The sequence below is a fragment of the Eleginops maclovinus genome, chromosome 7 (assembly GCF_036324505.1).
Source record: "Eleginops maclovinus isolate JMC-PN-2008 ecotype Puerto Natales chromosome 7, JC_Emac_rtc_rv5, whole genome shotgun sequence".
In the NCBI taxonomy this organism is placed as follows: Eukaryota; Metazoa; Chordata; class Actinopteri; order Perciformes; family Eleginopidae; genus Eleginops; species Eleginops maclovinus.
In genome coordinates this window covers 21,419,916-21,446,162 of record NC_086355.1, presented here as the reverse complement: position 1 = coordinate 21,446,162, position 26,247 = coordinate 21,419,916, and the positions used below count along the sequence as shown (strand labels likewise).

The 26,247-nt window shown below is 38.7% G+C and overlaps 1 protein-coding gene across 6 annotated transcripts in view; it reads right to left on the bottom strand.

Annotated features, from left to right (window-relative positions):
- Positions 1 to 26,247, bottom strand: part of LOC134867673 (PTB domain-containing engulfment adapter protein 1) — a 118,028-nt gene that overhangs the window by 27,039 nt on the left and 64,742 nt on the right. For 4 of the 6 annotated variants that reach the window (XM_063888407.1, XM_063888411.1, XM_063888408.1 and 1 more), the window contains 2 exons: positions 17,465 to 17,545; positions 274 to 335 (listed from right to left, as the gene is read on the bottom strand). In XM_063888407.1, coding sequence (XP_063744477.1) covers positions 274 to 335; positions 17,465 to 17,492 — 90 coding nt within the window. In that variant the 5' untranslated portion in view covers positions 17,493 to 17,545. Of the gene's footprint in view, positions 1 to 273; positions 336 to 17,464; positions 17,546 to 22,380; positions 22,537 to 26,247 lie in introns of those variants that run through there. The other 2 variants (XM_063888410.1, XM_063888409.1) reach the window with 2 other exon arrangements.

Sequence of the window (26,247 nt, the reverse complement as noted above, 5' to 3'; positions counted from 1 at the left end):
AATACGAAAACTAATTTGTCATCCTGAGTTGCAACAAATGACCTGGTTGTCTCAGGAGAAATGCATCATGGACCGAGGCATGGGTTTGATAGGCCTGACAGAAAGCTGGCAATTGATCAAAAAGATGGGAGCAACAAAAGGATGGATTCGATATTTCAATGTGGGGAAAAGCAAAGCGTCATCGTTGTTTAACAGCAATATTCTCCTGGGTTTTATGTTTTTGAAATATTTTACAGACACAAAGCTCTGCAACAGTCTGATGGTGGAACATACCTTGACATTGTAGGGTATGTAATGCTTAGCCAGCGCTTCCGGGGTGTGCATCCATGATTTGTCTGAAACGATAAAAAAACAGCTCGATCAATAAATCAGAATCAATGGTCTCATTTAAGAACATCGACAGAGGCAAAATCATCAGTATCAGTGTTTTAATCTCACACGGGCAAGGAATAAATATCATAGAATAAAGAAAAACCTCCCAGATAAAGGAAGTTAGGGACAGACATTGGAATTACATGAGGAGCTTTCCAAACCAAAGAGAAATATCAAAATGGACCTGATCAAAGCTTTCCTTTTTACAAGATAACATTTTTCAGTCTTTGTTTAACCACGTTGATTTCACTGAAAAATACGCAGCTTCCCTCTCTAACACATTTACACGTTTCCAGTGCAATCACAGTCTGATTGGTTGGTCACTGAGTAGCTTCACTGCACAGCAGGGGGCTACAGGAAGTTCTCAAGGGCACATTAAAAGTGGCAATTAGGTGACGGGGGATGGTGCGTTTTACTTTTCCCGCCCTCATTTGCCCTGCAGATATGGTTATGGAAGTCTTCTCTTAAATGTGTTGACACATTTTCTTTAGGCTGAGGATGGCCGGTTGGAAAACTTGAACACATCGTCCAACCATAACCTCAGTACATTAGTATTTCTTCAGAAACGCACTTATTAAAACTGAAAAAAACTTGTAGCCATTACGTCTAAAATGATTGACAAATTGCAATGAAATAATGAAACAAAAGTTATGATAATTACCACAAAGGCAAAATGAGCAGTGGGTCTGAGGTCACTATGGGTGATGTTTTTCAACATTTCTTAATGATCCACTGATTAAGCATCCATTTCCTACTTCATTTCCTTTTCATAAATGACTTGTCGGCCTGCTAATGAATCCCGGGACAAGAGATCCATGGCAGTGACCTTGGGGGCTCTCGGCTCCTGTAGGTCAGTCGCGTAATCAAGACTTGGTGATGCGAACACACTTCATCTTGTCCTCTGCTAATGCTAACGCTTTTGTTTACACTGATGTTGTTGGCTAAGTAGCTTAATGAATTCCAAGTCTCTTCTAATTAGTGTTCATTTAGTGGCCTGCATTTGCTTAATTGTGATTGCTTATGTTTGGATTAGCTGTCATATTATTTACATGAAACCAAGGCTTGTCGTGTTCAATTCTACCGAAGTCCATTTGACAGCAGGAAATAAGAATGCAGAGCTGGTAACTTCTTTTCGGATCCTTTCCTCTACTCACATTGTGTACTTTTTGAATTTAATCAACAGCTGTGCAATGAGATTATCCCTTGCTTGCACCTTGCAACTCCGAGGTGTAATCAATTTGCTCTTGAATGAAAGTTGATCGAAGGATGATGCATCTCTTCCTCTCTTGTACCACTAAGGAGGGTTATAAATTGTAAATTCCAAAATGAGGAAGTAGGAGAGTGGTGAGGGCTGACACAGGGGCATGGCAGGTAGACTGAATCTGTTTTTTAAGGTGTCAGCACACACTGTACTGATTAAAAGAAGGAGGGTTGGTGGGGGAGGGCAAACTTATTTCTCCCACTTTGCTGCATAAAATGTGCTGTCCGGGTTGCCAAACGCAGAGAGTAACTGTTGAAGTATTAGGATGAGTCGTGGCGTCTGAAGGTCACTGTGTGGTTGAGTTGTCAGGTATTGGATGAAAATGAGGGACAATTCACGGATGACAGTCTGGGAAGTGTCAATGCTTCTCTGACACACTGTAGTGTACTGCAGGCATGTCTCTAGGCGACATGACTGTCGTATGTCTTCCTGCTTCCTGCGGGACCAGTAAAGATGTGAAAGCATAAAGGTCACATGTACTTTATGCTTGCACCCTCCAGCAACTACTGTTACTAAACATAGTTGACGTCATGTTTCCCCTTTCACATTTTTGCTGTTTTTTAAAATGAGTATTTTATCATTTCCGATCCTGACAATCAAAATCTGTAAGACTTCAAATACAAGAGGCATACTGTTTACCTCTGTTTCTCTCGTTTAAATATATATATCTAAATTATTTCATTTTAGACTGTATATAAGAAGAGTATGTGGTCACTGTGACATCACTCATTAGTGTCTGTACGACAGCCTTGGTATTTTGGCATTTCATTTTTTTCCCAACTTGGTATCTTGGAACCAGTAAGGACACGAAAAGCAAAACATATTATTAGGCAAACGAAATGTTAAAATCACCTTTGAAGAACTGAAATCCCTAACTATGATACTATGTTGTAGTGACCTGTTAATCACGGGGGCAAACCGGGTCCTAAACCCAGCTTTATTGTCTATTTTAATCAAGATTGGATCATCATTTACTAAATTAACATCCTTCTGCAAGGAATAAGTAATTCAACAATCGCAAATGAGATCACAAACTTGTCAGGAAATAGTTACTGAAGCACTCAAATGAACTGTGAAGTAAGGTCATGTTTTTGTAGACTTCTATACAATCTGCCTTCTTCTTACAACCAGTGGAGCAACCTCCTGCTGACTGGCAGAAAGAATCCTACTTGTGGAACTTCTGCAACCTAACTTACTTCTGTGAGTTAGATATTGTGTATTCTCCATGCAGAGCTCTTTGTCCCTGTTAACCTGAGAAAAAAACAGAAGTCTGTCTGTAGTTGAAATGTGTTAGGCAGTGGAAACCGGAAACTTTGTTCTGTCTGATGAATGCAGACTACATTAACTGTTTTACAGACAAAGAGTTTCACCTGGCTCAGTTGTTTTAATTTCCCCCCCAATGTGTAGGAGGCCGCTTTGTGTTTGATTCGTTTAAGGCACTGCTGTGCTTCAGATGTAATGTTCAGTAGCTGTAAGGCAGGAAATGGATTGCATTCATATTTGTTTAGAAAAAGTTTGACTTTTTTTAAAATGCATGGAGGTGTATTATAGTTATTTGTTTTGTTCGTGTTATTTCTCCTGCTTGTTATGTTTGCAGTGTCTTGTGGGGCCCCATTTGATGAACAAATTGGTGAAAAATGAATGACTTACTACATAGCAAGACTGTGGAATAGAATCTATAATGATTCACAAAGGTAGATTCTCTAATTGCGAAGAGCAGACAGAAGACCGTTTTTTTCATGGAGAAACAACAGCGAAGTTGTTTTGCTTTGGTTAATTAAAAAGGCTCTGGAGTTTAAATGCTGTAAAATACCACTCTATTCACATGAAGCGTTGAGCAGTTCACATCAACGGCATATTATCAGATATAAAGTTTCTCCAAGCTATGACTCAGAAACCAAAAATGTTGGAAACTATTTTTTTAAATAAACAACACATTTTGTGTTGCAAAAACTGCACCGCAGGCCTACCAAGTCTTTGTTCCGTTGTATACTTGGGAAAAGAGAGAGTCGTTTGTGGATTTATTGATGTTTCGATCCATCAGACCTTTATCACTAACTATCTCTCCTTATCTACAAGCTAACAGTTGTTTTTCCCCGTTATCTCACATTCTACTGTGGATCCAGGCACTGAGGTGATAAAGGGGATTCACAGTCAATGAGATAGGCTCCCGAAGGACCGTTGTGGGTGAAAAATGTGCAGAGCTTGGGGAGAGGGCACATGCATTATACATGCTAACCAGTGGTGCGCGTGATGAGGTTGATCCAACCTTGGAAGGTAAAGAAATGTGGTTTGTTGATAAAAAAGTGTTTTTCTCGTTAACTGGAGACTATTATCTCAAAAAAAGTTGTTTTGTTATTGTATTACCTCCGTCCCCAGGCTCCATATTGTCTGTTTACATACATTGGTCCTCATATGCTTCCATGCATATGTTTTTTCACCTAAAATACTGTAAGGTCAAAGATAATACCTTACTGAAAATCATTTAAATAATTAAAAAGAAAAAGTCAAATGGCCAACAACACGCTGTCAAAGCAGCTACATTTTTTTAAACAATTGTCTAAGAAAAAGCGTTTGGCATTCTCCGAATTAAGCACCACCAAAAAAAACAAAAACATGTTTATTTGTTAATAGTCTATTTTATTGCCTTTTCACCTGTGCAGATCGGGTGAGAAACTGGTAAATACAGATAAATGGTAACATATAGTTTCTGTCACTACTACTACTGATATAACAACAAAAACAACCCTATGTAAAAGAATATATTTTTCAATGAATACGTGTTGTGGTCTGCCCTCTTAAAATTCTCCCAGCTCAGCTCCCATAGAGCTTGAGTGCTGCACTGTAAGTACACAATCTTTTCCATAGGGTCTCCAGAAGTGGGCAGGCAATAGCTTAATTCACTGCAGTGCTCAATCAATGACACACAATGAATGTGCTGGTCATGCACAGTTCTTCATCGCGCAGGAGACAAACACAGAGTGGCTCAGAGCAGAGGGGACCAGACCACACTTCAACTGATGCCAAATAGGACATGTCTTACTTTGAGGAGAAGCATTTAGAAATGTAAGGGGGAAAAAAATATCCATCTAGTTCCATATGTCAACTATGTTTGACATAAATAGTAGAATCCGAACAGTGACAGTGGAATGGAAATAGAGGATTTAAATGAAATCCTGCTTAATCGTCACACCGCACACCGAAAGTTAGTCTCCACATATATCCTTATTAGGAGCAGTGGGTAGCTAATATACTGCACCCAGGGACAAATGCGGGGGTGGAGGTGGCATCTTCCAAAGTAGCAGTCAACACTCAATACTGAGTTTATCCAGGACATAAAGTTGTATCATGCAAACTTACAGTAAATATGTGGATTTATCATAAGACACTTACAATTGAATAACTTGTGAATAAATATTCAAAGCTGCAAAAACGCAAGGCTACTTACTATGTCAGCATATCTTATATATGGTAATGACCACATCAAACCTCCACACAGGTATACAAGCAAATATCCTAACTACAGCAGGGCACAGTATATTCAGAGTGATGCACTTTATTCTTCATTATATAGGCACAAATGAAAACAGCCGATTAACAAACAAATGTATTAGCAGTTATCAGAAAAAGAGCAGTTTTGCTAAATATGTCTCCATACTCCATACTGTATGTTCATATGTCAACAACCAGTGTCGCCATCTCCTCCTAATTTTTATCAAAAGTAGCGACATATCTAGCTACTTGTTCTGATGTCATTGGATACTTTTCTGGTGTTGACTGCAAATGAATTGCGCATGCACAAAGCCGTCGGCGAGAGTAGATTTTTTCTCACATTGCTGGTCCCAAGCCCAGATAAAGCCCAACCTAACAGTCTTTTGATTAAATGTGATATTCTAAAGTTTAACAATACAGGACACAATTGATTTATGTTTATGTCTTTGTCTAGACTCTAGACAAAGACTTAAAGTCCTCAAGTGATGGGCCTATTTCAATGGTAAACATAAAAAATAATCTAAGATCAACAAAAGGAAGCTTTTTGTAGTTTGAAACATATTAAGGCTGTTTTTTCCCACTTTTTCTCTCCTACAAAGTCCATTACAGTCAAATTGCAAATTATGCAAAGAAGGCGATGAGGTAATTTAGCGACTTCCAGTAACTTTAAGGGACAGCCAATAGCTACTTTCCTTACTATGGAGTTGGCAACACTGTCAACAACTGTTTGACAATTTGGAATTCAATGCAATAAAACAGGAGGGAGCTCACTTTTTCAACATGTGCCTCTATATACCTGCATTATATCAGCAAAATCAAATCACAAGTGCATATTGGTAACAAAACCAAACATCACAATTAAAGCAGGGTTCAGTATTCTGCAGAGCATTGTAGTACATGTTTAAGTATAAAGGCAAAGATTAGACTTGAATAACTGTATAAACACACACATGTTTAAGCATTAAATCAATAGCAGGACACGGCAGACTGTCTCTACATGGGATAAAGTCTTCTCGACAGTCATTAAAATTAACCGTCAATAAATAAGAGCCTAATTTGATATATGGTCCACATTGATAACAAATGCTGAACACATTAAAATGCATGGCAACAAATCAGATTGCCAATATTTTAAACCCCCCTCAAATTTTCACAAGGCATCTTTCAATGGGAGTTAATGTCTTATTAACGGGGCCAAGCTCCTGGGCTGCACCCCATAAAACAACAACGCTGTAGTATGCATATACAGCTTGACTGAACCTCTCTGACAGTAAAAACTGAATATCACAAGGAAGGGTTTCTGTACTGGATTAATGCAAATGTGATTTCTCCCTTAAGTTTATTTCAAGCCACTTCTCCATTACGCCGAGAAGCTCTTGAAAGGGTTCACTCAATTTAATGGGGGGGATCAAATGCTAAAAATATTTCTGGTCCATTCAATGCTAATACGGATTACAGAGAGGCAAGAAAAGAAACGCTCAAGGATCGTGGACACATGGATTTGTAAAGCAGCAAAACGACATTCAGGCAATGACACACAATATAAAGCTCCGGACTCTCCTTTTCCCTCGCAGAGTCCTTCCAATTATCCATACCTTAATTACATTTAGGAAAAAAATACACCATAAATGTATCTGATTTCCAATCATATTGCTAACCATTCATTACTTCTTGAGCATAGTACTTTTCCGAAACATCCTTCAGACTGTCTTTATATTGTCCGGCATTAAAACTTACAAGGCCAAGAAATTAAAAGACTTGTGTATCCCGAGCAATCTAATTTTCTGAATGAGCGCTTTCTGCCGATCCCATCACAATGATGGATTGAGGTCATCTGACCTTAATAAAAAACTGTTTAAAAATGATATGAATGTCACAATTTTAATGAATAAGTGTCCATGAGCATTCCCGAATGATCCATCCAATCACTTTTTAGTTGGCTCGGTTTCACTTGCTGTCATTGACACACAGATCCTGAGAGTTCTCAAATAAGGCTTTTGTTCAAAAGTGAGAAAATAAACACCAAGTAGGAAATCTATTTTGTCGCAGTAATTATAGATTCATAATGATGATGATGATGTTGAATATAATATTTATATTATTATTATGGCTGGGCAAGTGAACACGTTATTATTGTGTTAACCATTCATTTATTAACGGCCACAATTATTTTATCGCAAATTAATAGTTTTTTTATTAACATTATTATTTTTGAAAGTCCATTGCTCACTGATTCTGAATACACATGGGGTGGGATGTTGATCAATATTGGCTTAGGATGGGCGTCATCAAGCGTTTCGACCAATGAGAGTATTTGGGGCGGCCCTAAGAACCGAAACAGAAAAGAACCGGCGGGGACAGAAACATGGAGAAAGTTACCGAACTCTGGCATGGACATTTTAAATCTCTTCCAGACGGTTTTATATTTAATCTGATTACATAAATTAATGTTCAAGTTGAGATTTACGAGACATATTTTAACTGCAACTGTGTAAAGGGAATATCGCTGTTAAAAGTGTTTGCAAATCAAATGTTACTGCGCTTTTGTTCATATAGCAGTACTTTTAAAAGAAAAGTGCGCAATACACTACTTTTGAATAAATTATTGAATTGTGCGCATAACAATGAGGAATACAGAAAACTATGCAATTAATCGCGATTAAAAATGTTAATCGTTGCCCAGCACTACTTATTATAGAACATTTTGAAAATATGACAAATGACAAGATATCAAGGGGGAATAAAGCAACTGAAACCGTAACCCTATATTCAATACGGTTATACTTAACATTTAGTTTGTTCTGTAATTGGTAGAGGAAGGAGAGCTCTAGAGAGGTATACATAAAGAGAAAAATTAGCTGTTATAGAATGCAGACCAGTGCACTGTCCCCGTCTTGTGTCTAATCCCAGCACGTTGGAGCGTTATATCTGGGCTATTCTTCTGCTCTAACATGCTTTATCATCAGCTACCATCTGTTGCTGTGACATAATTGTGAAATATGTATTACTGCAGTCAATTAGCTCAGATATGATGCAGCACACTGCACTGACCTCGATGAAATTAAAAAGGATTTCTCCAGCTCAGAAAAACACACAATGTGGCTTCACTGTGTGTGTGCTCGCAATCATTAATAGAATTAATAAGTCTGGGAGTTTCTTAATACATCACCAGGACATTGTGACATAGAACTGGACGTGTAGCAATTTCTCATTATCTCAACTGTTCTGTAACCCGTTGTATGTACAGTAGTGGCACTGCAATAAACATTATATTTTACTATATACATCTTTTAAGGCCACCTTCATACAACATTGTATTTATTTGTTGTCACACCCCAAGGATTCTCAGATGTTCACATTTTCTAGATCAATCTTTGACTACACATGATTTATTTAGTTTTTTTAAATGGCTTATTAAACACAATTCTGATTGGTCAATATGGACACTCAGCAAGTCTTATCAATTCAACATCAGCTGTGGCTGAAAAACAACATTTGTTTTCTTCCCTTCAGAAAACATTATAGAATACTTTTTGAGTTTAAATACAAGGACAAGAGAAAAAGGACAGACGTATAAGACACAAAGAGCTAGACGACAGAGAAATCCACAGAAGAAGACAGACAGGAAGTAAACACTTCAGGGAACACTGTATGGGTTATGGCAGTTGCTGTTGCTATTCAGTAACATGTACTATTTTTTTCATAATGGAAATTATTCAATCAGTACAAACATCAGTATGTTATGTGAAATTAATTGGTAAGGATTTGTGTCAAGGTCTGCAAATTATCCCTTAAATGTTGCGGCAAACGTCTTAAATAGAATCCAAACCAACAATCAGCAAACCAACTGTTGTACATTTGCAGATATAATAGGTAAAATAACATAATAACATGGTGGGGGGCTTTCTCTTTCAGATGTGTTTTTAAGACCATTGTCTTTGTTTGGACATGTTCCAGGTCATTAGACAGAATGTAGCTTGTCAGGTTTACTGCCTTGTATGCCTCAGCTAATTCGTCAAGTTGTAATATACTTCCATTTCTCTTCCCAGGTTCTTAATCAGGGTATGAATTATGAAGTTATGTCCCAAAAAGACATTGACTTTCGTCCAACAAATTCTAATCGGCTTATTTAAATAAAGTGGATATATTATGTGCCAAATGTCATTTATTATTTTTTTTTTTAAATCATCAAGGTTTTCTTTAGATATCTAATCCATGGGACTAAGAAAAATGAAATGCCTTTGGATTCACTGTTGTTGGAGCGGTCACATAATACAAGTTGTTGACATTAATTACAATGATAATATTGGTAAAGAAATGTTCAAGCTTAACACCTTAATTGACAAGTGGTTGATAAACCACTTTCCAACTCAGGACTGCTGATAATGTGTAGATAACCTCCACAACCTTCACTTCTCTAAAACATCCTCCTCTGCTTCATGGTGAAAACCTCTTTTTCTTATAAATGTTTAAGCCTCAGACCTCAAGAACTAAAATGTAAGAGGAGCACAGGATGCAATTAAACTTATCTTACCCTCCTGCTCATTGCTTTTTAATGCAGTCGATTTGCAGGCTACTTTTTTCTCCATTTCCCAGCCTAGCTAGATTACAAAAAACAACCCACAAGAGGGCAAAGGGGGAAAGGATCAATATAATGCTTCAAAGTTCAATATTGTAGTCACAGGCCACATTTCCCATAAAGCCTAGTACTGAACAGAGTATTTTTGAAGTTACATATTTTCCTTCTTTTTTTGTTAGTTTCGTCAGTGTCTGTTCAGAATATCGCCTTTTTTGTGCCATTTTATCCAATATTGAGTTTTCTAATTTTCTAACTCCAGCTGTAATACAAACCTGTGGTCCAACATTATGACACCTAATATTGTGTAGGTCCCCCTTTTGCGTCCAAAACAGCCCTGACCCGTCGAGACATGGACTCCACTAGACCTCTGAAGGTGTGCTGTGGAATCTGGCACCAGGACGTAAGCAGCAGATCCTTTAAGTCCTCTAATTTGCGAGGTGGGGCTTCCATGGATCGGACTTGTTTATCCAGCACATCCCACAGATGCTCGATTGGATTGAGATCTGGGGAATTTGGAGGCCAAGTCAACACCTTAAACTTGTTGTCTTGTTCCTCAAACCATTCCTGAACAATTTCACCAGTGTGGCAGGGCGCATTATCCTGCTGAAAGAGGCCACTGCCATTAGGGAATACCGTCTCCATGAAAGGGTGTACTTGGTCTGCAACAAGTTTAGGTAGGTGGTGCCATCCACATGACATCCACATGAATGGCAGGACCCAATGTATCCCAGCAAAATATTGCCCGGAGCATCACACCATCCACATTATGTCAAAGAAAATGTGATCCAACAGACCAAGCCACCTTCTTCCATTGCTCTGTGGTCCAGTTCTGATGCTTTGTATTGTTTCAGCAATCAGACCCCACAGGCCAGCCTTTGTTCCCCACGTGCATCAATGACCCTTGGGAGCCCATGAGCCTGTCACCGCTTCACCGGTTTTCCTTCCTTGGACCAGTTTTGGAAGGTACTGACCACTGCAGACGTGGAACCACCCAAAAGAGCTGCAGTTTTGGAGATGCTCTGTCGTCTGGTCATCCATCCATCACAATTTGGCCCTTGTCAAAGTCGCTCACATCCTTACGCCAACCCATTTTTCCTGCTTCCAACACATCAACTTTGAAGGCAAAGTGTTCACTTGCTGCCTTAAATATCCCACCCTCGGACAGGTGCCATCATAGAGAGAAAATCAATGTTATTCACCTCACCTGTCAGTGGTCATAATGGTACAGCTGATCGGTGTTTGGTGGCTCAGTAGATGGTCCCTGCTGAGGGTGGGCCCTTGGGCAGCCCTCCCCTTCCCCTATGGTCGCTCCCCTTATAGGTACAGGATATTATATTAACTTTATCAGATGTAAGGAACATCATGTGTATGGTTGTGATTGTGTTTCTTTTTCTCCACAGCTAATGTTATATTTATTGTACTCCTCTTTGTATGCTGATGACCTGTTTTTTTATATTCAAATAACTATTTTATTGACTGTATTATACCATCAATGACTGCAGACTCTTCTATCCTCTTGACCAGTCGGTAGGGGCTTTACAGGATCAACTGATTAAAAATAACACTGTGTATATATACTTTTTACAACTGTTTGTACTGGCTGCTTCTTCATTTCTTTTTTATGTTCATTTACTTTTTATAACACTGCTACTTATCTTTTCTTCTTTGGATGTGTACTGATTAGATTTGTATTTTATTTAGTGTACTATCCTCTTTATTAAATATGTTAGTCTACTGTTTTATTTGTTTTATTCATTGTCACCTTTGCTTTTACAATGTACATTTCCATGCTTGGCTGGGATAAACACAAGCCTTGGAACAAGTCTGGCCTTCAATGTGACTAAATAACAGTCATCAGAAGAAAAGTTTTGTCTCATTTTGAACTCGAACATCTGCAGATAAATACCATACGCGGCTTGTTATGATGGAGAAGGAACATTAGCCCGGGGAGATCTGCAGTCCAATAAGTGCACTTTTCTAGTCTGAGTTCTGTTTTCTAAACTGCTTCTCTATGGATCACAAAAAACTCTGTCCAACTCTTCAGTGCAAGTCACGTCCTAGACAGAGATAAAAATGATCAAAATCCCTATTGGCATTACCTGCTCGGTCTGATCAGGCCCACAGAACACAGCCAGCTACAAAGATAAAGAGGGAGGTAAATCAGGGGAGTGGGCCTGCTGCCAGAGACAGGCTTCACTCTCACAGCCAAGAGGAGCAGACGCAGGCATGACAGGTGCAAAACATTGGGAAGACCAAAACCTTTTACACACATTGTGAACTTTATGTTGACTGTTTCACGAGGCTTAATTGTTGCTATTACATATCATGATGTAAAAACCAATAAATGAGACACAAGCTGATCCTGTAGCCTTCATCCAAAACCACCTGCTTGTGTGTATAACTAAATAAATCAAGACTGAAGCTGTTTCTGATGTCTCACACTTAAAATAAATGTGAACATTTCCACTGCGTAATGTTGTCTCAAATCACACACAGCTGCTTTGCCCTCACCAAAGGTTATGATAACTGTTGTTGGCTAGCTAGCAAGGCTTATTGTCGGGGAACCAATTCAACACAGATTGCCTAATTAACTCAATCAAATAAATGGTGTTTCATTTATTAACGTTCCTGTTGTCCTTATTTGCATTAAAACTAGATGGATGGTTCCTAGGTTCTTTGCATTAACAATGTATGATCAGTTCTTACGTTGATGATTAGTGTTTGTTCAAATTCAAAGCATCTAGGTCTTCAATTGGTCCATTTTGATTGAATTTCTCACTGTGCTTGAAAATGACTTGACAGTATGTGATTATCCATCAACTTGTGTGGAGGATGTGGCTCAGCTGCTGATTTTCGGATCAGGGGATCACTGGTTCCATCCCCACTGCAGTCAGCATGTTGCTGTGTCCTTTGGCATGCCATTTCACCCCAAATTGCTCCTGTGGGGATTGCCCACAGTATGGAATGTATGGAAGTCGCTTTGGATAAAAGCATCTAACAAGTGACGTGTAATGTAAGTGTAATTTAGATGTGTTGACCATAAAGTCCATAAAGTAGGATACAACTTGTAATAATGAGTTGCATTGAAGTGATTTAAAATGAGTCACACAGAATAGGGATATATCTTGTACTAAATACTTCATAAAAAGTCCAACAAAGGTTAAATACTGATAAAAATACCCATATATTTATGTTTTATTTGTATATTACTGTGATAACCGAAAAGACAAAGCATAAATCATTCAGTGAAATGTGAAATGACTGAGTGCAAGTAAAGTATTATTCAGGCTGTGAGATGCAAACACAATGTCAAATATAAAATTATGTCTTTGACTGATGTTAGACATTTCATCCACAAAGTCAAATTTGGGAAGAAACTGAAAAGTCATGTTTTCAAAGGAATCAAATCTTTGCAAGAAACAATCTACCAGGCTCGTCTAAATCTATTCTAATATGATTCAAAGTCCTGCCCAGAGGAGCAATTATAGCATCTTCTTATCTTCCAGTTCGAGATACCAGCAAGTTCAAAAACCAAACCTCATTTAAAGGCCTTTGTTCACATTGTTCAATTAAAATCTTTAAAGTTTAAACTTAAAAGTGACATTTAATCTGCTCATCTACAGTCATGTTGTTATGGCTAAAAGAAATACTACTGAGATCCACTGAGCATGCATGCCAGGAGCTAAATATACCAAGCATGCACATGAATGCTCACAGATATTTTGTATATTTTGGCATATGCTTTCAAATAAAAAATAAAAAACCTTTCTGGGAGAAAAAGCTATCTTTTGTTGACCTTTTGGATCCATTAACTATAGACTGACTGTAACAACAAGAAATGAAATTAAGAGAGAAGCCTTAGGGTCAGGCATCTGTTGGGATTTAGATTTCAGATAACTGTCCAGATAACTGTTGTCCTGTTTGTAAAAAAGGGCTTCAACAAACTTTTGGGGGTGACTGGGTTCAGTTCTTTAAATTTGTAGAGAAATGCATCGCAAGTATAGAGAGAACTATATACCCTAGTGCAGGGGTGCCCAACCTTTTTTGAACCAAGATCTACTTTTAAAGTTGATAGTGTGTCGAGATCTACCAAGCCATATTGAAAGCCATAGCGTAGCCACAATTAATTGTGGACCTATATAATAACACAATGTTCTGACACAAAGATCAAGTTTTAACAATAATAATACGTTAATTGAAGTAAATGTACGTCGTGCAAAGAATAAGCACAAGAAGGCCTAGGACTGGCCCGTAACAACACAACAACATACAACCCAATTAATACAATGCCTAATTCAAGTTGGAAAAGTGGTTCTCTACCTTAGTGGGGCTTCTGGCACTGAGAGGAGGAAGCTAGTCTCTCATAGTCCGGACAGTAGGAGCTGAGTGCCAGCCGTAAGCAGGCAGCAAGGTGGTCATCAGTCCTGGTGGATCTGTATTTTGACTTAATGATTTATCATGTGAAAAGGCAGACTCACACAAATATGTTGATCCAAAAAGTGCAGTCAAATTCTTTGCAGCTTGTCTGAGGTTGGGGTACTTTTCTTTCTGCATTAGATTCCAGAATTGGACATTTGTGTCAGGTGTAGCTCTTGATTTGAGCTCAATGTCATTATTTAGTGTGAGGATCTCATTCTCAATAGCACCACTATCCAGGTTGAAGAGTGATGCCACTTTGGACGTTATACAATCCACATCTATATTTTCCCCAAATGAAAAACTGAGAAAACTGACAACAGGCTCAATGGATGCAAAGTCAGTAAAGCGCCTGTCAAATTCTGACAAGATGCTTTGCACTTGATCATCATAACGTGCACTCTCAAGCTCCGCACAGTCTTTGCCCTGACGCTTAAGTTCTGTGTCCATGTGTGGAAAGTTCCGCAGATCACACTGTTGCAACCTGCTTGATAGCAGCTGTAACTTGCTTTTAAAGGTGTTCACGGAGCTGACCATGTTGATGATGTGTTTGTTCTTACCCTGCAGCTCTAGATTCAAGTGATTGAGCTTTTCAGTCAGATCAGTAAGAAAGGCTAAATCCAAGAGCCACTGACTGTCTTCTAGCTGTGCATATTCAGCATGGTTTGAACGTTTCAGAAAGTCTTTAATTTCGGGCAACAATTCAGAAAACCGTTCCGGAAATGTACCTCTGCTGAGCCACTTTACATCTGTGTGCAGCAGCAGATCTGTGTGTTCTGCACCGGTCTCCTCCAGCGCACGGAATAATCACCTCTGCAGAATCCTGGCCCGAACAGAACAGGCAATCTTGTTAGCCACATCCATCACGTCTTTCATATTTAAAATCTTCCCGCACAACCCTTGCTGGTGAATTATACAATGGTAATTCAGGAAATCCGGGAAAGATTCAGACTGTTTGCACAATCCAATGAACCCAGCAGTACGTCCAATCATTGCTGGAGCCCTATCGGTTGTAATGGAGATGAGTTTGAAGAGGGGCAACTTGCTCTTACTAACGAATTCCATAAAAACCTGAAAAATATCTGTGCCTCTTGCGTGCCCTTTCAAAGGCAAAATGGTCAGCAGTTCTTCTTTTACACACATATTGTCAAAAATCATTCTAATGAACACAAGTTGGAAGTTTTAATGGTAGACCGCGATCGACTGGTTGGGCACCCCTGCCCTAGTGTATATTTAACTCTACTTCCTTTCTGCAGGGGCTCTTATTATCTGTCTGCTTCTGGCCTAGTTTAAGCAACAATTACCTTTTTTCACAATGCCCCCACAATATAGGCACAGGCAAATATACAGCATGGGTATCAACTAGAATTCACCGAAAAGGAATGGACTGGAGCCATTTCAATCATGCGCAATCAAGAGGAAATTTAATATGAGGTGCAAAGGGACTATACACCCTCATTACCCTCTTTAGCTTTTTTTTAATGGAGTTGATTGGGTAAAAGTGAATTATAACACCCAAACATCATCAAGCCCATCGCACCACCTGGGCACGGACACTTTCTCCAACGCCGTCCAAGGCTCCTCCAGGTCTGTTGATCAGCACCAGAGGGAGCAGGACAGATGGTGGTAAAACACTTCAAGCTGTTTCACAAACTGCACTCCCAAATATCCTTTCTCATGGCAGGGTCACCTCAACACTCTGCAGCGTTGCACAACCACCTTAAATGTCCAAAATGTGAATGCATGGCTTGTTTTTCTCCTTATTTTGACAGCTCTTTAGTCTTTCACAGCTTTTACGGAATATAAAAATGTCCCTTTGGGTTATTTTCATAGGGATCCGGTGTCGGTGATACAGCCTTTGAAGTCACCCAGTACGTGATATTTATCCAAATAATGAAATCATCTGATCAGCCAGGATAATAAACACAAACATCACACCGTTTTGTTTTTTTCATCTGGAGCTTTCAAGTGTGAAGAGATTATTGTCCTGCCAAATTAATGAATTGCACGGGGCTTAAAAAATGAACCAGGTCATCCCAGGACTTTACAACTCTATTAGCTGGACGCCTAATATAATAGTTGGCTCAAGAAGGTCCTAAATCACATTTTCACTTACAGACCCCGATGACAAGACCTGGGAGGCCTACCATACTTGACTGACTTATCTGTGGCAGCTTCTAGTGCCGTATGTTGCCAGGCGACACATTGGAGTAGTTTGCATTGCATTGCAAAGTATATTACTGATGCTGTTTGTGACAATAGGATACATTTGTATGTGTCTTATATTATAGTTTGTGGTTAAATTGTGCAAAAGCCCCAACCCATTTGTATGTGAGCATTCTAATGGCCTAATTAGGTAAACCTAGGTTGACTTAGTTGATAAGTTGTGTAAAAGCTTGGCGGGAGTCAGGCTTGTTTGGGTTAGTGAAGCCAGATAACAAAAAGACACCCTGGGTCTGTGGAACTGGCTTTGTAGCACAGGCATCATCTTTTCAGATCTCTTAAATATGTTTTTGTGTAAAATAAAGAAAAGGAAATAAGACCAAATACTAAGGTCATTCCAGACCTCAGTTCAGAGATGGTAGATTCATTAAACGTGGGGGTTAAAGGATTCAAATTTAAATGTGAGATAAGTACACCAGAACATTTCTTGTCAAAAAAAAGGGTTTCATTCATATAAAAGCTCTTTAGGATTATTGCTGTTGTATAGAGACATTTCATTTGAAAGTTATAATAGTTTATGAAAAGGAACTTAGAAAAAACCTCCGATAGATTGGTAGACACAATAGAGACGGATAAGAAAACTGTTATTATCTAATGTGTTTCAAGCGCATATTGGATCCTACGTTCCTGACAACGCAACAGGGGAGAATTTATATTAGACACCCTATACTGCCTAGAACATGTTTCTTTAGAACCCAACACTCCCAGTATGTATTGCAGACGTTCTGATTCCAAGGCTGAGATAACCCAGTTAACGTCTGGGAGTTATTTCCAGAGCCAGACTATATACAGCTGTTTAGAAATGCTAAGCAGTGGTCCTTGTCAAGATGAAATGTATCTTAATTTGGTCAATTGGTGGCGCGATTAATGTCTTATAACATTTAGATGAACACTACTGAAATAATGTACTTTTTTTTTTCAGGCAGCCTTAAATGTAAGTGTTAAAATAACTTCATATGATAGTTTTCTTGCAGTATAAATGGTCCCATAGCAAAGATAAGTCTGAGTTTGTCATACCCCACAGTTCTTCTTTAAGACGTCTGAAAGAGTCAGTTCCTGCAGCTATAACAGGCCATGCTAAACACCATTAACTCAATGAGCATTTGGTTATTTCTGCTCACCTTTTTTCCTGTTGAAGGCGCGGTTCATAGTGGAAAATGTGCGTCTCCGAGGTGCCTCCGGAGTGTCTGCCTATATTCCACCTGGAAAAGCAGCAGGGAGAAGTGAGTTAAAAGTGGCTTCAACCTCAGGCCTTCACTAAAAAGACTGAATGTCTGAACGCATACAGTCTGAAAAAATATCCCCACTCTCTGAGAGTGAGGCAATGTTTAGCTTGTCAGAATATGTTCCCATTTAACTCCAAGACCATTTACATTACGGTTGTTTACCACTGGACAACACCACACACATCATCTGTAAAGAAAGTATTTCAAATATGCTGATATGTCTTAGAATCGGGATAAAGTCAAGTACTATGTTTAGCACTCTAAACTGTAACAACCTTTTACAAATAAAAGCATTATTTTATAATCATTTCATCAATGTGATAGTTGACCTTCAGTGTAACATTTATAAGCTACATTGGCATAAACAGTAGTACACCATTATTCTACTTGTATTGAAAGAGGACAGATAAAGTAAAAGATGAATGTGGGCTGTGGTCATGGTCAGCATTTCTTCTTTATTTAAAATGTACTGTATTCATAGCAGTGGTTTTGCCTTTAAAAAACTACTTGCAGATAACATTGACACTACATCACAGAAAAATAAGCCATTTCTTTAACAAATACAACAATTCGGCCTCCACAGCTTCTCTAAAATGTGACACTTTCACATTAATTCCCCATGAAAGTTCAGCAATCTAGAGGACTACAAGGACAAAGTGTCTAGTGGACTAGGTAGCTGTCAGCGGGCTCCACAATACATATCCTTTACTCTGTTACCATACATGAATATGCAAGGATTACGGTAAATAGTTCGCCCCTGGGCAATTTAGAAAAATGAATTGTATTCTTCCATCTTTGGCATTTTCCACTTATCAAGGGAAACCTGAGAGATTACAAGATTTTAGTAAATTGAATGACAAATCCTATTCATGTCTTGCAAACCACTGACAACATGTTGTATCCCGAGATAAACGGCTCCACATTTTCAAACAAGATATGATTTATGAAAACGGTGGAGAAAATACATTCCACTAGGTAATCAGATAAGAAAATAGTTCAAATGTCTGCCTTATATACTCAAATAACACCAGGAACATACCAACCTTCAAAATGTCTTTAAACTTGAAAGGGAAATTGGAAACCGTTGTAGTACATGGTTAGGTTTGAAATCAAAGTTGTAGATGAATTATGCAAATCTGGTGTTACCTTAAATCATGATAGCTTTACACAAAGGTATCTAAAAGGATGAGGATTTTTTTTATGTGAAACACAACTTTGGAAAAACCACCCAATATGCTAACAAGGCTTTGACCAGAGGGATTTAAACTAGGGTTTGGTGACGGTAAATCGTTCCAATGGTTAGGGTTAGTAGGGCCTCCAACCGTAAGCCTAACAAGCAGCTATTATACTTGGGTTTGCACAGGTGTGTTTGCTGAGAGCGCAGTGGGCAGGGGTTTCAGTACTCCCTACATCCCAATTTACAGCAAATGCACCATTTTGGGATTATTTTTGGTTTAAAGTATACGCAGAGGGTCAAAAAGACCGAAAGAAAGCAACTTGACCCACAATTGTGTAGCAGTCCTTACCAGGCTTTCATCATCACTGATCCTCTCATTCTTACTTCATTATTTGAAATGCTCCAACATTATTAGGCCTAATAGCAAAAGTAAATGAGCACACAGACTGTTAAAAAAGACTTGAATGAATGCAAAGAAAAAGCACATTACTCAAGAGCAGTGAGAAATATGTCCATAGTCTAACAGTTCACTTTTCTGACTAAAACATTTGGAATTTAGCTTGACAAAGCTTTGTGGAATTGAGCTCAACCTACTTGACCCTGTTGAGTCAACCCCCCTCAGGTACAAACCAAATTGAAATAAATCCGGATGCAGAAGTTAGACATAAATGAATGTTTTAAAGGATGTATTTCAGTAGTCTCAAGTGCCAAAGCAAAAGGCCCACTTGCCAGTACCCTGTCTAACCTCCATAAAAACAACAACAATATGCAGATTGGCTCTCTATCTTGCATCACACAACACATTTTTTATATAATGTACTGGGCCCAGTGAAAAATATATGTATGGGACTACATTTCAGATAGTTTATCCTGTATCTCTCATTGGGTAGCTGCTTCTCACAATAATCTCTGCTTGTTACATCACCTGCCTCTGCAACAAACGCTAAGGAAGTCTATGCTGCATAGTGCCATTTATGATGCTCAACTACAATTATGAGTGTGCCATTTAAAAAATAAACTATTTTGAAACGGCAATTATCCACCAGTAGTCGTTGGGTCTGAAAAAAAATAGATAAAAACTGAAGTATGTGGAAACAAATCGATCACTGTAAAATAGGAGGTAATGGGTCATTAGCTGCGACTGAATAGCAGTGAGGTGCCACTGCAAAATGATGGAGCTATGCTATCAAGTGAAAAAACTAACTGCATATATCTGTTAGGAGACGGTAGTGACAATCCATCCTTTAAAAATAGAGACTTTGGTGACAGAGCTCCAATTATTTCTGATTTTGCGTTGAACAGCCTTTTCGAACTTCCTAAAACGGAAAGGAAAAACATCTTAGCTGCAGACTGTACATAATAGGATACATATTAATATATGATTGAGGGAAACAGTTTGCAGATACAATGTATGTGGTTTCTCACAGTAAGTGGGGTATTTTAATGCAAGAGGCCCTGCAAAGGGCTGGAGAAAAAGTTAAATGGAACAAGCTTCAGGGTGGAGACTGGGACATTCCTCAGTCTGCCAAAACAGAATATCTCTGCTGCTCAGAAAGACAACTTGTGGTTCTTATTTACAGGTTTAACATGCTGCTGTTGACATTGCATGGGCCGATGAACAAGGACACTGCTATTGTTTACATTTCACCAAAGCTGTGGAGGGTGTTATTCTGCACGTCGCAGCACCAAACTACTCTTCTGTATCTGGACTGACAAATTAAGACCTTGGCAGTGGTGGCCTTAGTATTTTAGAGAGCTGGCTTTTTGGATTTAGGTGCACTGCTGCGTTTCACTTCAAAGCAAAAATCACTATCATTGGCTGCAGTGTAGAACCGTATTAAGAAAATACAGCTTTTCTTCAACAGCTTCTGGTGACACAATGTTTTTTTTTTTATCAAAACCTGGGAAGAGAGACCAAAATAATGTTTTTTCGGCAGAAAGTATGGAGGGGATTTAGACTGCCTCTCTTCATTCCCATCAGGAACATAGAACAATATACTGTATGTATATAAGTGCAGCACTAGAGGTGTGGTACACCTTGAATGTAGCCTAAATAAGCTTTTAAATGAACTCCCACAGGGGCTGTGTTCTAGAATTTAAAATATAAATTACATAAGGCATGTTTTACAGCTTTTATTCACTAAGTTAAACTTGTGGCAACAAACGAAGGATTGGAAACTTATCAGGCTTTTATTTCCGATACGGAATAAAATAAAAAAAGCTTAATTGGCTCCAATCCTGATCCTGTGGATTGGCTTACGGCGTCCCTTAAAGTCACCATTAAGAGCTTTAAGTTCTTAAAGTAGAGGCTGGTCTGGCCACAATCAGAGCCTGGCTACTTTTCTGTTTGTGTGTGACACACTGTGGTGTAATGCATTGCCTCGCCTGACACCTGACTGTGATGTCACTCATTTTGATTGGCAGCTGCACTGTTTGGCCTGTTTTAATAGCTTCCTGTCTGGTGAATCAACAGCACCCCCTTGGGAGGGCTGTCGACCCCGGGACGCACACACATGGAAACATAAACACACACCTACACATACACCCAGACTTAACACTGAGCTGCAAACTTCCTCAGTCTCCCTGCGATGTTTGCCAGCTGCAGTGGGAGCATCAGGTTAAGTCTGCTCAGCTCTTCACTAGAAGAGTGTGTATAGAAAACACATAAAAATGGGTTTAATGTCTCTCAACAGTCCATACCTGGCTCTCCGCAAGAATTATGCCATGTTTAAATGCTACTTTAAATCACAGAATGGGGTTACACAGCAAAGAAATAAAAGTAAAACTCTCAAAAAAGCTTGGAAAATAACTTAAGCCCATTATTTAGGTATGAAACCAACTAGAAATGCAAAATATTTGTTCTGAATTGTGTTTCTGAACTTGTGTTTTAAAAGTAATGGAAACTATATGCCAATACTTCACTCACTTTGAATATCCTCTTAAATGCAAAGCAAAATCCATGTCAAGAGTCTAACAGCTTACCTTCAGTGACTCAAACATTAGGAATTTATTTTGGGAAAGACTTTTTCTGGAAATGAGCATGACCTACTTTGACCCTGTTGAGTCAACTCCCTCAAGCCCAAACAACAAGCTAAAACTGAAAAAGAATCATAATGCACAAGTTGAAAGTAAACAATGTTTAAAAAGACTCATTTAAAAAATGAATAAACGGAAGAGGAGAAAAGCTAAACGTTAACGTCCCATTTCTAAGAGCCTCTCTGCCAGTCACTAATCTGACCCATATGCAGTAAAAGGCAGCGGGCTTCACCATGGAATAGAAGCAGAGCAATCACTGTGGTCCCAACATAAAGCCTCAGAGAAAGAAGAAAATCGACAAAGATCCTTTGTTTTCTTCACTTTGCTTTCACTAAGGCTCTGGAATCTTGCTGGCTAAGGATTTGACATCGCAATCTGTTTATGAATTTAGTCCCAGTCAGAATTCCTCAGTTGAAACGACCGTGGTGTCTAATCTAAAAGCCAGGCTTGTGCTCTCACAAGCCTTAAACTTCCGCAGATCAAATACAGCACCCTGACATGGTTTATCTCCCCGCTACCCTTTACAGGAAAGAGACAGGCAAGCTCTATGGAGAGAAACGTGCAAACAACAACAGAACTGAGATGAAAAGCTACTTACTTGCCTTCAAACCGGAGAGAAATAGTGAGGAGGAAGTTCCAGTGGATCTTAATAGTTTTCAGCTGTGGGCCAGATGGTGCTACACTAAGCACTGCAGCAAGGAGCGATGATGGGGTTTGCAAACTCAACAAGATGTTTTTGCCTCGACACATGATACTTGACTTCAAACCCCAACTTCCTCCGCCCACATTCAGTCCAAAAGGATTCTTTTTTGGAGTTGTGCAAAAGAAAAAAGAGACCCCTTTGGATAGGAAGCGTTCTACCGAGACGCACTGAGGCAGAGCCGCGAGGTTAAAGTCTGACCCTTTAGCCACAGTGTGTGATTCATCATCACACCTTGCACACCGGCTACGACCTTAGTTCAACACCTTGGCATCGATCAAAACAGCGGTACGGCCAAAACATTATGAAGTAGAAGTGCCGAAAACCTCCCTAACATGAGGGTGAATGACAACCTAATGACACCCTTTCCTTTCCCACTGCACTCCAGACACATTCAAGGTTCAAAGTGTGCTGCCCGGCCACCTATAACGCTGTTATAGCACTTTAAAATGTGACGTTAGATTGCTGTTTTATCACACGAGAATAAACTGTCTGGGAAACCTCAAAGTGAAGAGCAGATGGCAGGGGAATCCGAAAAAAGCACACTGTTGGAGCTGAAAAACACCTACAAGTCCAATTACTTTGCTCTTGGAGGGCAGTGACATTTTTTTTAATGCAAATGTTGTGTCCTTGGGGTCCAATTATTCTTTCTGACACTGCGTCCTCACAAGCTTTTAGGTGTTTCAATTAAAATACTTTAAATGGCAATTTTAATTTGAATAAATGTCACTATTATCGCTGAAAGAGGCAACACAATAGTGATAGAGCCCGAGGCCCTCTCATGAATGTATTGCAATATTTATTTATTTCTGGGAAAAGTTCAAATCTGATACACTAATAGCCTGCTACTGTTGGCAAGGAATAGCACATTCATTGTAATGATGCTCAACATATGTAATGAGTTCTAAAAGATAATATAGCATTAAACATACAATGGTCAAATAAAACCATAAATGTAAATAATGTAATCTACATGTTCAAAATGTTTTGAAATGCTTGCTAAAAAAAGCAGTTTGCATGTATTTGTGATGCTAGTATTTATAACAAGGTAAAACTGTTGTACACTGATTACTAGATAGTCTAAAGTTGCATTGACATGATACGTGGTAAAACAGCTCCGCGCTGGCAGCAACCGTTCAGAAAAGAGATCCCTGCCTGGAAGTAGAAAGAAACCTTGGCCAACGCAAATTCGGATCAACTCAGCTGTGAACCTACAATTATTTATTATTTTATCTTTTCATTCCATGTTTAATGCACTTAACTGGCTTTTGTGAAAGGTTAGAGGTGTTAAAAGTATTTCATTGCAACAGATATAACCGAGTATGTGCCGAGTCTTACATAATTGCTGTGTACAAAAGAAAGCTTTTTGTAAATGCAATTCAATAGAATGTTCACTGACAAAGCTCCACTTCCACTCGCTAAATATTTCCCTCTTGCAAATATTTCTTCCCATTTCTCAGGGCGTAACATTTGCAGTATTACGAACTGATTTTCTGTGGCGACATTCCCAGGAAAATGTTTATACCAAACAAAGCTTTAGTTATGCAAACAATTCAGAAAGATTCCATACTCGTGCATCAACAAAACACTTTTGAGACTACTCAACACGAAGCACGTTGTTTTGAATCAGAAATCATTTATAAATAATTGTCCACTTGTTTATTTCCATTTATGTTCTTTTCTTTCATGATTTTTTTCCTTTGTATTGTCTGAGTATATAGAGCTGGAGGAAAATGGAAAAACATATATAATATTGCCAAAAGTGTGATTATGTTTTTTAAATTAAACTGAAATAAATAATAATAAAAACATAACAAAATAATAATGTATAAACAAATCTGGACTGAGTTTTGCCACCTTAAGGAGGGGCAATGTTTGAAGAGTTCAAAACAATCTTTTACAGACTGCAATGGGTATTTTAAGAAATAAAGAAACTACACAAGAACACATTTGGGTTAATGATCATCATTGAAAAAGCTAAAAGGCTGTTATTAAACTTTCATTGATAAATGTCTTGCATGTCTTGTTAAATTGTTAGAAGCACACAGCTCTCTGGCAGGAGTGGAATTTCAAATATTGGCCTTCAGCTGGTTTTACAACAATGTGTACATTCATGCAAATATAATGAGCGTGCTCTAGACCCAGATGAATGCATGTCTGCATTAGCATTGATGTGAATGCATGAGTGTGCTGGTACAGTAGTTTGCACTTCAAAGAGTTGCTTTAATATATTGTGTAGGTGACATTGGAGAATGTTTGAGAAAAATCTGCCAAAAAACAAAAACAAGACAAATGAAAAATAAAAAAGGTCACACACAATTGCCAATCAATTCATAAAGGTCAACAGGCTGAGTGGAAGGCACTCCTTAAATGGTCTGTGGTCTGGAGATTTAGCTTGGTCAGGGCCTTGGGTGGCGCTGTGTTTTTTCTGGCCAGGAAGCAGACCTTTGGTTGGGTTTTGCATGAGAGAGCATTTAGAGCAGGGAGGGTCTCTGGACTTTTTGGGCTGTTCTGTTCACACTTTATTTTTCTAGTTTTTTGTGTATCATTTCATGTTTTGCGTCTTGTATTAACAGCTGCGGTGGGATAAGGGAAGTGGTTGGCCCAGACACTTTCCGGGAAAAGTGGGGCCGTGGACAAAACTTGGGGGGAAAATAAAGAAAAGAATATGCCCCATATACAGATGAAGTGGAACAACTTGCTATATGATTGATGACATACGTAACCGTTTTTTACACATTTGTCTATGTTTATATTATACATAAGCTTTGGGAGTGAGGGATTTCCTGTCACGGGATTACATAATCAGGATACAAAAATGCTAACTGTGTCAGAATGATATATGTTTTTTAAATGGGGATTATTAGCTGGATTACAACGCTATTCTTACTTTGTAGGCCTAGATTATAATTTGAAAATGCATGTTTTTGATACTAAATACCCAGTTTTCTCTCATGCTTATGTTTAATTGTTCTGTTGTTTTACATAATGCACTTCAAGGGGCCCTATTCTGCTCCCTTTCAGTTTCATATTTGTATTTAGTGTCTCTACTGGGACATGTTTACATCATTTAATGTTCAAAAAGCTCTTTTTCTCAAACTGCCTATGATGTCTTTACAGTCTGCTCTGATTGGTTAGCTCTATTGTGATTCGTCAACCGTTCAGAGATCTGTTGGAAATGCCCCGCACCTTACAATATAATGTACAATGTATTCGAAAATAGAATTACAAGTATTACATAGTGATGTCACTATGTTCTGGAAGTAACCAAAGGAGTCCAATGGAGGTCGTTCAGGCAGGGGTGGTGGGGTGGTAAAAAAAACGTTCAGCCTTTGCAGAGCATTTACAGGCACTAAAACCTATTTAAAACCCCAAAAGCAAATAGGGCCTTTTTAAGTGAAAAACCTCTTATTGATATGTATTTGTATCATTTGATTTTGAGGTAATCAACATAAAGTAATCAGGTAACATTACTGTTGTATTATGATACTTAGATAAGGTTACTGATTTCCCATGTAACTAGTAGTTGTAACAGAATACAGTACAGTAACCCTGCCAACAGTGATAATACAGCATGCTTGGTTGGATGTACCACAGTGCAATTTAAGTATGAGACAATGTTTTTTTTACCCTTCCTGACACATTTCTTATTTGCTCATCATCTGAATTGTATGCGGTCTTATGAGTGAGCAAAAAAAAGAAAAGTAGCAGGACAGACATAACTGAAACGCATCTAGGTCAACTGTTGAAAACAATTTGAATGAG